Genomic DNA, 12,591 nt, shown 5'->3' on the forward strand with positions numbered 1-12,591 from the left:
ACCTTTGAGGCCCATCAAGGAAAAGGAGAAGAAAGTGCAGCAGGAAGCTGAGACACCGAGTAACAGAGAGGAAAATGGAGCAGTCGCTTGCTTTCTTCATCTTTAGTTTTTATGTATCTGAATTTTTAACTGATGGTTTAATTTGCCAGAATGAGAAAGAACATTACATTTTTATGACTGAGTCCCGTGGGAACGTAAAATAAATGGACCCAAATGCCACATTATTGAAGACTTTTTGATCACTGTTTGTAATTATCCCCAGTAAGTTTAGGCTTTTCAAAACCAATCTTTCTCTTGCAATGTTATTTCTGCCTCTGTGGCTCCGATATTTCATAGATTTGGTTGTAAATCCCATTAGGTCTTGGTTTTGTTTAGCTGCAATGTTGAGAGTAGAGAGGCTAGCACTTTTCAAATCTTGTCTCTGAAAACTCATATCTTCCTTAATCGTATTAACTTGACTCCAAACATAAATAACAACCCCATGATGCACGGAGGCAAATTTACTTCAATGTACCCATCAAAGGTAAATGAAAAAAAAAAAAAAAAAGGTACAACTGGGAACTGGAGAGATGGCTCAGCAGTTAAGAGCACTGGCTGCTCTTCCAGAGGTTCTGAGTTCAACTCTCAGCACCCACATGGCAACTCACAATCTGATGCCCTCCTCTGGTCTGCAGGCATACATGCAGATGAAGCTCCTGCATACATTAAAAACAAACAAACAAACAAACAAAAACAAAAAATAAAGAAAACTTCAAAATAAATACAACTAATCAATTATTGATTTTTTAGTGTCTTGACATGTGTGTATGCATGTGGAGGCTCCAGAGTGACGTTGGCTGTCTTCCTTGCTTTCTACCTTAAACATTGAAGCGGGTCTTTCACTTGAACCCAGAGCTCACTAATGTGGCCAGTCTAGCTAGCTAGCTTGCTCCGAGCATCCTGCTTCTGTGGACCAAGCACTAGGATTCTAGGTAGGTTGCTACACCCACTTGGCACTTAGGTGGGTGCTAGGGACCGAAACTCCAGCCTCTGTGCTTTCACTACAAAAGCTTTACCCACTGGGACATCTCTCCAGCCCTCTATTTCTGAATGCTGTGGCCTGATAACAATGTATTTTTTAAAAAAGATCTGAAAGCTGAGCATAGTGGCACATGCCTTTAAACCCAGTAGAGTTAGACAGAACTCTATGAGTTCAAGGTCAGTCTGGTCTACATAGTGAGACCCTGTCCAGAAAAGAAAGGAAGAAAGAAAGAAATAGGGCTGGGTATAGATCAAGGTAGAGCATACACATAGTATACAAGAGTTCCCAAATCAACCCTCAGCACCAAAATAAATATATAAACTATTGAGAACTAATTTAAGCAGGGTGTGGAGGTACATGCTTTTAATTCCAGCACTTAACAGGCAGAGGTAAGACGATCTTTGTGACTTCAAAGCCAGCTTGGTCTACATAGTGAATTCCAGGATAGCCAGAGCTGCACAGTAAGACCCTGTATCTAAAAAGCCAAAAAACAATTTAAAAAAAATTTTTAAGGCAAAAACCAACTTAATTTATTGAGTGCCTACTATATCCTAGATACTACTAAAGATAACATAAACTGCTGGGCAGTGGTGGCACATGCCTTTGATCTCAGCACTCGGGAGGCAGAGGCAGGTGGATCTCTTGTGAGTTCGAGGCCAGCCTAGGCTACAGAGCGAGTTCCAGGACAGACACCAAAACTACAGAGAGAAACCCTGTCTCGAAAAACCAAAAAAAAAATCAAGCCTCAAGAATCAAGATTTTCAGCTGGGCAGCGGTAGTGGTAGTGCTTGTCTTTAATTCCAGCACTCTAAAGGCAGAGGCAGGAAGATCTCTGAGTTCGAGGCCAGCCTAGTCTACAGAGTGAGCTCTAGGACAGCCAGAGCTGTCACACAGAGAAATCCTATCTCAAAATGAAAAAGAAAAAGGAACAAACAAAGAATCAAGATTTTCAAGCCAGGTAATTATATGAATCAAAAGACTATAGACAGAGAACATGAAGTTTAATGGCTCAAAGGCAGAAGTGGGAGACTGTGTTGCACATTTTAAGAACAGTTAAAAAGCTGGGCTATAGGTCTAAATAACCACTGCACAGGATGAGAAGGGGAGAAGGGAAACAATTCTAATTTTCATTTCCAGCTACTCATTAAAAGATTCTTGGGGCTGGAGAGACGGCCCAACGGGAGTGCTGGCTGCTCTTCCAGAGGACCCGAGTTCAATTCCCAGCACCAAATGATGGCTCACAACCATCTATAGCGGGATCTGATGCCCTCTTCTGTCATGCAGGCATACATGTAAATAGGGCACTCATATACATAAAAATACATAAATAAATGAATCTTTTTTGTTGTTTTGGCTTTTTGTTTTTTGAGACAGGGTTTCTTTGTAGCTTTGGAGCCTGTCCTGGAACTCACTCTGTAGACCAGGCTGGCCTTGAATTCAGAGATTCACCTGCCTCTGCCTCCTGGAGTGCTGGGATTACAGGAGTGCACCACCACTGCTAAATAAATCTTTAAGAGATTTTGATATAGATTTTTAATTCACTTTTTATATCCAAGAAACTATGAAAGAGCATTTAATGAGTGCTTGGGGTTCCTTTTGAAAAACAGATCTACTTTATTTTAGTTTTTTGAGACAGGGTCTCACTGTGTGGCCTTGATTAGCCTGGAAACTTGCTTTGTAGGCCAAAATGGCCCTGAACCCAGTGATCAAACCACCTCTACTACTGAGTGCTGGGACTAAAGGCATGTGCCACCACACCCAGCCCAAGACTTAACTTGAATTGTGTGTATTTGTGTATTTCTGTATGGAGGTTTGTACTAGTGAGTGAAGATATCCATGGGAAGTGCCAAGAAAGTGTTACAGGTGGTTATCAGCCACCTAACCTGGGGACTAGTAACTGAACTTGAGGCTTTTAAAACTTGAGGCTAGCCATTATAAGACCATTAGTTATGCTCCTTATGAGCTGCCTGTTTTTTCTTTATGGTTCTTAGTTGTTCTTTTGCAGAGCTGCCAGCTTAAGTCATGCTGGGATCAATAAAAATGGGCCTTGGCGGTTCGTGTTCCTGGAGTTGTATCCATGCCAGTGGATGCCCACACACTCCAGAAGAGAATTTGACATCGCTGCTGCCGTTGTTGCTGTTATAGCAGTGGTGGCCACCGCTGCTACTGTTTCTGGGATTACCATTTCATAATTGCTTACTACAGCTAGCACAGTGGAGACCCTGGCAGCAAAAGTAGCTACCACAATTAGTTAATCTTTCATTCTATTGGGCATGATAAATTTAATTCAATAGTTATATACATTTCAATTGGCTTTGAAAATTATAAATTTATAAACTCAAGTTTCATTTGCTTTTGGGATACCATCTTACAAGGACTCCAATTTGCAGTAAGGCTTGTTAAGGAAGGGAATGGCTCAGTTGCCTTTAGCCTACTGGCTATGGGTGGGATAAGACCTCTGTTGGTTTTTTCTGTGTCGAACACACAGATTGCAAGCCCAGTGCCACTTTGAGATCTTTGGTAGCAGTTAACTGCAGTTCACACATGATTGAGCCTGTATGATAATGAGTATTCAGAAGGATAATGCCTGGGGGGCTCTCACCAACCTAAGACAGAGCGCCTGTGTGGCCTGGGCAGGCGTCTCCATGACGGGTAAGGTGACCTGCTGACGTCCCATGCAACCTAAGTCTGAAGCTCATTTTTTAGTAAAAGGGGCACCTGTAGGGTCCTGGCCCCTGTTTTGGGTAACTGTTGCCTTGCTTGCTGACCTTGACCTTGATATCCTCCCTATGCTAATTTCCTGCCGGGTTCCACCCTCCTGAATGCTTAAGGGATGTTCCTTGTCTGTGTATCCTGCATAATGGGCGTTAACAGCTTAGATGCAAGATCATAAAACATCGGTAGCGAACTTCTGCCCTCCAGGGTTCTCCCATTGTGCTGTAAGCCTGCATTTAAGACCTCCTCCCTCCTTCAATAAACAGCATTTGGCATTAAATAAAAAAAATTAAATTAAATTAAATTTAAAAAAAGCAGTGTGCACTCTTAACCATGAGCCATCTCTCCAGCCCTAGCTTAGGCTTTTTAACATTGGTTATGCCAGGAACCCCTCTATCAGTATCATTTATTCATGGTGCTGGAAATTGAAGGTGGGGCCTAAAGCACTCTGGTTAGGTTGCTCTACTTCCAAGGGAGACACCCAGCCCTGAGTAATGTTTTTAAGTAATGAAGAAGAAAAAAATGGAAACAAGGTCATATGTATCCCAGGCTGGCCTCAGTCAAACCTTGAACTCCTTGCTGTGGAACAATCTTTTTGTACACTGTGAATATGTGCTGTGGGATGATCTGTATGTCAAGTTTGTTGCTGATTGGTCAATAAATAAATCACTGATTGGCCAGTGGCCAGGCAGGAAGTATAGGCGGGACAAGGAGGAGAATAAAGCTGGGAATTAGAAGGCTGAGTGAGAGACACTGCCAGCTGCCACGATGACAAACAGCATGTGAAGATGCTGGTAAGCCACAAGCCACGTGGCAAGGTATAGATTTATGGAAATGGATTAATTTAAGCTGTAAGAACAGTTAGCAAGAAGCCTGCCACAGCCATACAGTTTGTAAGCAATATAAGTCTCTGTGTTTACTTGGTTGGGTCTGAGTGGCTGTGGGACTGGCAGGTGAGAGAGATTTGTTCTGACTGTGGACCAGGCAGGAAAACTCTAGCTACAAATATGTGTTGTTCTCATCAGTTTAATAAAAAGCTAAATTGCCATTAGCTAGTCAGGAAGAAGTTAGGCGGTAGAGCCAGACTCAGAGGATGCTGGGAAGGGCAGAGTCAACAGGATACAGGGAGAAGCTAGGGAGATGCGAAACGAATTGGACACACAAAATGGGATTGAGGTAAGAAAGCCACAAGGCAGAAAGTAAATTAATAGAAATGGGTTAAGTTGTAAGGACTCATTAGCAATAAGCCTAAGCTACTGGCCTATCATTTATAATTAGTCTCTGTATGATTATTTGGGAGGTAGCCTTCTGGCAAGATAGAGATGACTGGTAGGACAGAAAATTCTCCCTACAATTCTTAATCCTCCTGACTCCACCTTCTGCTGGGATTACAGATATCGGTCAACAGGCCCAATTTATGAAGTGATGGGAACTGAACCCAGGGCTTCCTGTGTGCTAAGTAAGCCACTCTCCACGTTTCATATCCTAACTGGGGACAGACTTACACAGATAAACACTGGCCAAAACTCACTCTTTTAGCCAGGTGTGGTAGTGTATGTCTATGATCCTAGCACTCAAGAGGCAGAGGCATGAGGATTTGAGTTCAAGGCCAACCTAGGCTAGATAGTGAGTCTGAGGCTGATTTGGGATGTTATAATGTAGCCTGTCTTTAAAAAAAAAAAGGTGAGAATGTGGAGATAGCTGATTAGACCAATAGACCAATCCTCTCTTCATTTCATAGGAAAAGAAAAGCTCATTCTGCATTAGACTTACTAAAAGCTTTGAGGACTGGTGACATTCTCACTTTAATTTACATGGCCAGTTTGAGCCAGAGACAGATGCTCTCACAGATCCCAAACACTTTACGTTATTTTAACATTATTTACTAAGGTTGTTCCAAGACATCAGGGGGGTCCTACTGCTGGAGGAAAAGCCTAGGTGCCACTTTCTCCAAGCAGACTCCCACACCACGGAAGAACAAACCAAGACAAGCCTTTGGCTGGGAAAGGGTGGGGATGGGGGACAGAATGAAGATTACTTTTCTTAATTTTTAAAACTCTTCAGTTATGAAAAATAAAAAATCATTTTGATATTAACAGATTGTTTTTCTCTCTACTATGTAAAGCCACTTCTCATTGCATGAAAGATAATCATACAAAGAATCTCAAATTAATAAACTCTTCCATTGACTTACCAGATTGGACACTCTAGGATTTTCTGCATAGCATGAAGGACATTTTGTACTTCTTCAATTTGAACAGCAGATAAATCCATTTCTTCTGGGTCCAGTGAACTTTATAATGAAAATTTAAAAACACATATAATTAAACTTTACAAGGTTTTTAAATACAGTAGCTTACCTGCCAATTTTCTTTTCTTTTTTGAGATCTCATATAACCCACAGCAGCTTTGTACTCATGTGTACTCAAGGCTATTCTTGAATCCCTGATCCTCCTGCCTCCACCCCCTTTACTGCTAGAATTACTGGGCATAAGTCATCCCCATCTACCCTTTTGGGGGAGTTTTCACTCTGTAGCCCACACAAGCCTGGAAATCATTATGCAGCTCAGATTAGCCTCCAATTTGTAGCAATCCTCCTGCCTCAGAGTGCTGGGGTTACAGGTGTAAGCTACCACACCTGGTCTGTCATTCTAAGTAAGAGAAATTTAATTTTGCTTTAGAATTGTACCAACCATACAGCTGATGAAAAACATCTTTATTTAAAAGAGGAGGAGGAGGAGGAGGAGGAGGAGGAGGAGGAGGAGGAGGAGGAGGAGGAGGTCATCTCAGGGTCTGGAGAGATGGCTCAGTGGTTAAAAGGATGTGCCTCTCCTCCAGAGGACCTGAGTTCAATTCCCAGCACCTATGTCAGGTATCTGGAAGTCTAGATCCAGGCCAGAACCTCTGCACATATATGGACACACACAAAAAAAAAGAATCTTGGGCTTGAGAGACACCACAGAAGTTAAGAGAACTGGCTACTCTTCCAGAGGTCCTGAGTTCAATTCCCAGCAACCATATGGTTGCTCACTACCACCTGTAATGAGTTCTGGTGCCCTCTACTGGCCTGCAGGGATACATGCAGGCAGAACATTGCATAAGGAATAAATAAATAATGAATCTTTAAAAAATAAAAAAAATTCTAGCAGTTGCTCTTTGTACTTAGCAATCTAAATTCTCTATTCTTTGATAGATGGCCTCTGAGGCCTTCCTTTGGTCTTTCCTTTCTGCAAGAAAAGGAAATCTACAGTGGAGTGACGGGATAGAAGCGGTAGCTATGAACTTTTCTCCAGAGTCCTTGTTTTCTTTTTTTTGCTTAAAATCAAAACCAAGCAGGGCGCAGTGGTGTCATACCTATAGTCCCAGGAAATGGAGAAGTTGAAGGAGAAGGATGGCTTGCTTTCGAAAGTTCTAGCCCTTCCTGGGCTAGACAGGGAAACCAAACTCAGTCAATATGGTGGTGCAAACCTGTAATTTCAGCACTCTGGAGGCGCAGGCAGCAGGATGGAGAGTTCAAGGTCATCTTGAGCTACATAAGGAGTTCAAGGCCAGCCAGAGTACAGAAGACCCCGTCCTCAAGAACTCCAAAACTAGATTGGCATGGTAGAGGAGGCCTTTAACCCCTTCTCCCCAGGGGCAGAGGAAGGTGGATGAGTTCGAGGCCAATCTGCTCTACATATCGAGTTTCAAGCCAGCCAGAGCTACACAATGAGACTCAGTCTCAGAAACTAACCAAACAAACAAAAAACTAAAACCAAGACAAAAAACGCACTTTTTTTTTTTTAAAGTTACCCAAAACGAAACCTGCTGACGCTTCTCCATTCTAGCTCTCCTGAGGTTTTCCCTGTTACGGCACTTAACCTCAAGACCCTCTTGAAACACGTCTCCCCTGCCAACAGCATCCATTACGATTGGCATTCCTTTAAGTACTTCCCTTCGGTGAAATGTACATGGATTTCCCTGTCACACTTGTGCCCTCCTTTCCTCTCACTTAACCTTTTAGCCAGCATGCTTATACTGTCTTCAAGGCACGATTACAGCCAGGGCACCCCCTCACACATCCCCTGCCTTCTTCCTCACAGCGGTCCCCAGGAAGACACCAACTGCGCCCCTCCTGGGAGTCCTTTCAGTTTCACAACGTCTGGGACCCTTTCCTTCCGCCCCAGGCATTCTCCTACCAGGTAAACACCCGTCTCGACCTGCAGCTGCTGCCTTTCATATGACTATCGCGAGGTACTGTTCTGTTCCTCCGGTCTGTCTCACCTTTACTCCGAGCAGAACGTCCGTGCTCCCGAGCCCCGAGGCCCAAATAGCGGAGAAGCCGCTCGAAAAGCACGGAGTCCTCCCGCGGCACCAGCGGCCGCCGCGCAGCCGCAATTACAATTTATCTGTAATTCCCGCGCTCTCTGTTGCCAAGGAAACCGGCAGCTTGGGCGCCTAGTGCTAGCCTCTAGGAACACAAGATCCAGACACGTGAGCGGAAGGGAGGAAAAAAAAAAAAGTAGACACTCTTTCCGGGCTCGGGATTGGCCGCCTAGTCTTTCCCTGTATGTCGTAACTAGAAAGAGACGGAAGAGAAAGAATTTTAAGTTTCCTAAAAGGTAGCCGCCCCTTCACAGCTACGCTTGCTTATTACGTCACAGTAATTCTGTACAAAGGGTCGGAATCGCTACCTGAGGCAGGAATATGAGCGCAAGGTAGTGCCCAAAGCAGCTGCAGGCCGTGGCAGGCCGTGGCCTCATCCCTCCCTTAGTCTTCCTGCCATGGAAGTCTCCAGTTTAGGTAAATAAAGGCTTGTGTAAAAAAAAGAACTACCAATTCCAGCATGCATTGCGGAACGAAAGGCCTTCTCCACAGCATCTCTTGGAAACTGTAGTCTTAAGGAAAAGGAGCTTCCAACACCGGAAGCAGGCACGATTACCACAGCAACCCAGTTAATACAGCGGAGTCCTTCTCGCGCTTATGCAGGCTAGCTGCTATGCATCGCAGCGTTCTGTTTTCATGTCTTGCTCACAGAGACTAGACTAAGAGAAGCTGCAAGTCCCAGGAAGACTACAATTCCCATCCAGCCCCGCGATTCTCGGGTAACTAGTCCTCCAAGGTCAGTGACCCTAGGGAAAGCAGAGGGCGGCCAATCGGCTTGGGAAAGGGAAATCCACTCCGCTGACATCTGCGCACTAGTTCCGCCCTCGGCCTGGGTGTTTGTTATTGTTGTGCGGTTCAGAGAGCTTCTGTCCCGCCCTTGCCAACGCAGCATTGACCAATCGGTGGAGTGGTGATTTTGAGGGACAAATAGTGAGAACCAATCATGTAATCGGAAGCTCTGAGAAACATGGGACTAGGCCTGGTCTCTGTCCGCCATGTTAGATTCACCCCGCAGGGATAGCAGCCGAGCTGGCAGCGAACGGTCCTTGCACTGGCCACGGGCAAGCGCCCCCCGTGGGCGGAAAGCTGGTAAGGAAGCCACTGCTGTTACCTAAGAATGGGGTCACGTCGATCTTAGAGGGCTCGGGAAGTTCAAGGGGAGAATCTTGGAAAGAGGAGTGACTTTTTTCCGTCTTCAGGGACAGCCAGTCCTTTCAGTGGCCAGATGAGCGAGCCGCTAGGGTTGTCAGCGACAGTGGGGTGTGGATGCTGCCCGAGGGACAGCGTTCATGGCTTAAAAAGGCCGTTTTCTGCTAAGAGAAGGTCGAATTCCCCCAGTACAAAGAGAGGGCCTCAGTGGGTGGTGACACTGGCCTGGGGACGTGAAGTTCCAGGAAAACGATTACTGGAAGACTAGGATTATGTCTTTGAGAAGAAAGGACACACATCTTCCTCATTTTAACCCTTTTCTCTTTTTGAGACTCTATTGAAAATATCTTGGTCTAGGACCTTCCGTGTTAGAGAGGCATCGTTTTCCCTTTTTGTCAAGCATCCGGCTTTAAATCGCCCATTTTAAAGCTTAGGTTCAGATTCCCAGGTCGGCTTTATTAACGTTATTTGTCGAGGTTGAGAAAATTCATGTGGGGAAAAACTGACGTTTGTCACATGAATGTGAGTCAGGAAGACGTGCGTTTGCAGTGCCACTTAGGAAAGCTGCAGGCTTAGGCCCAGCGGCCTGACTGCTGGCTGTAAACCAGCAGGTAATAGATGGCGTTAACTGTACCTTTGCTATTTTCACAAGTTCAAGATTAATGCTCTGACTGAAAGGATTGTCACACGTAAGCCAAAGTGAGGTAGGCCCTTTATGAAGGCCTGTATGTTGGCCAGCCAGACTCGACTCTCCCACTTCCTGTTTTCTCCCATTGACAGAGCAGCTGGATGAACTCCAAAGTATGGAAACCAATTCCCATTCGTGTAATTTGAGAACGGGGAAGATTAGTTCCCTTCCAGACAGAAAAGTGTGGAAGTGTATTTCTTGAAGTTGGAAAGTCGGAGTGCATTTCAGAAATTTTACTTTTGACAAACTCAGTCACTTCATTTTCCTGATTTAAAAAAGCAAACAACAACAACAAAAAACCTCTAATATCCTGGGGGATTGATGGGATTCCATCTAAATTTTAAAGATCCTAAGGAAGAACCGCATTTTAAGTAAATGAATGCTGGACGTCAACAGGATTGGTGTTAGAGACTAGTATTACTTTGACAGTGAACTTAACTCTAGATGAAGTCAAGTCATGGAAAATTTGGATAATTGAGTCTCTAAAATAATCTGTGATTAAGAATACAAGATTCTTAAGAGTTGTGTTCACAGTGCTGCATTCTGGAGGCAAAAGCAGGCAAATCTCTGTGAGTTAGAACCTGGTCTACATACATAGAATTCCCAGGCTAGCCTGGGCTACAGAGTGAGATGTCTGCCCCCCACCACCCAAAAAAAGTAATAATAATAAGGTATCTTGCAGGGCAATGGTGGTGCATGCCTTTACTTTAATCCCAGCACTCAGGAGGCAGAGGCCAGCCTGGTCTATAGAGTGAGTTCCAGTACCGCCAAGGCTACACAGAGAAACTCTGTCTGGAAAAAAAAAAAAAAAAAAAAAAAAAAAAAAAAAAAAAAAAAGATATCTTAAGGAACTAAAGAATTATTTCTTATGATAAATAGTTTTCATTTGAACACTGTTTCAAAGAATCCTACGTACATTGTGGTACTGGAAATTGACCCCACAGCTTTGTACATACTTGGACTGCTCCACCTTACTCTCAGTTCCCTGGACCAAATTTTCCTAGATTCCTTGGATAGCACTGTTAAGGTCAGCAAAATAGTCTTTGTTTTACAGATTAAACAAGTGAAGCTCAGAAATAAACAGTCTTGCTCACAGTTACCTGGCTAGTCGTGTGGTAGAGCTGTATCTGGGACCCAAGTCTTCCCACCCTGTTGGCTCCCTTCCTGTGATACTGAAAACATCTAGAACTTAATCTTGTTCATTTCTTGTGTGTGGAGCAAAATCTGGCTCTTTCTATGTGCAGATTGAAAATGTGCTGAATATTTGAAGAGGGGACTTTTTTTTGCCAGTGTCTTTGCTACTTGTAGCTTTAAACAACTTAAACTATATTTTCCCTAAAGTTACAGTTCATCCGTAAGCAAAGTCCTTCAGTAAAGTCAACTAGATTTTAATAGTAGGTATTTGATTAAGAAATTGCTAACTTGCTGGGCGGTGGTGGCGCATGCCTTTAATCCCAGCACTCGGGAGGCAGAGTCAGTCGGATCTCTGTGAGTTCGAGGCTAGCCTGGTCTTAAAAGCGAGTTCCAGGAAAGGCGCAAAGCTACACAGAGAAACCCTATCTCAAAAAAACAAAAAAAAGAAAGAAAAAAAGAAAAATTGCTAACTCCTTAAGCCTGATAATGGCATTTTTAAAAAATTTTCTCTTTTTACAAATATTTATGGAAGAAAGGATGAATATTTTGTCAAGAGAAACATTGTCATGGAGCAAGTTTTTAGCTAAGTGGTAGAGTGGCTCCCTAGCATCCAGGCCCCTGTGTCATCTTCCGCGACACAGACACACACTTACACTAGAAAGGAAGGAATCCTGGATAACAAAATTAACTCCTAGTTGCTAATTGTGGAACCTGTTAGCAGAGTTTTTGTGGATATGGCCAAAATTTAAATTCTTTCAGCAGACTTTTATCTCCCCCCACCCCATGTCTTTTAAAGACAGGATGGGAAGACTTGGGTCCCAGATACAGCTCCACCACAGGACTAGCCAGGTAACTGTGAGCAAGACTGTTTATTTCTGAGCTTCCCTTGTTTAATCTGTAAAACAAAGACTATTTTGCTGACCTTAACAGTGTTATCCAAGGAATCTAGGAAAATTTGGTCCAGGGAACTGAGAGTAAGGTGGAGCAGTCCAAGTATGTTACTTTCTTTACTTCTGGAGAGCTTTTTCCACAAGTAATTGTGGGAGTTTTGTTGTTGTTTGTGTTTGGGCTTTTTTTGGGGGAGGGGGGTTTGCTTGCTTGTTTTCTGGACACAAGTGCTCATTCTGTAGCCTGGACTATTCTTGAATGGACTGCCTAAAACTGGAATTTCTTTCTGCCTCTGCTCCCCAAGTGCAGATGCCTTGTCTCTGTTCTCCATCTTGTTAGCTCACAAGGCAGATACTAACCAAGCACTGGAATATGCAGCGAAAACCTTAGAGACTTAAACCTGTTAGGGGAGTTCTTGTGGATATGGCCAAAATTTAAATTTTTTTCCTTTTTTTTTTTTTTTTTTTTTTTCTCTCTCGAGACAGGATTTCTCTGTGTAGCTTTGTGCCTTTCCTGGAACTCAATCTGTAGCCCAGGTTGGCCTCGAACTCACAGAGATCCGCCTGGCTCTGCTGGGATCAAAGGCATGCACCACCACCGCCGGCCAAAATTTAAATTCTTTCTGCAGACT

General features: G+C 43.8%; 1 protein-coding gene across 1 annotated transcript in view; it reads right to left on the reverse strand.

The window, feature by feature from the left end:
• Positions 1 to 6,028, reverse strand: part of Brca1 (BRCA1 DNA repair associated) — a 73,743-nt gene extending 67,715 nt beyond the window's left edge. The window contains exon 1 of the mRNA XM_059271850.1: positions 5,931 to 6,028. Within this exon, the coding sequence (XP_059127833.1) occupies positions 5,931 to 6,010 (80 nt within the window). The 5' untranslated portion in view covers positions 6,011 to 6,028. The remainder of the gene's footprint in view (positions 1 to 5,930) is intronic.
• Between the last annotated feature and the right edge of the window lie 6,563 nt (positions 6,029 to 12,591).

The sequence above is a fragment of the Peromyscus eremicus genome, chromosome 8a (genome assembly GCF_949786415.1).
Source record: "Peromyscus eremicus chromosome 8a, PerEre_H2_v1, whole genome shotgun sequence".
NCBI lineage: Eukaryota > Metazoa > Chordata > Mammalia > Rodentia > Cricetidae > Peromyscus > Peromyscus eremicus.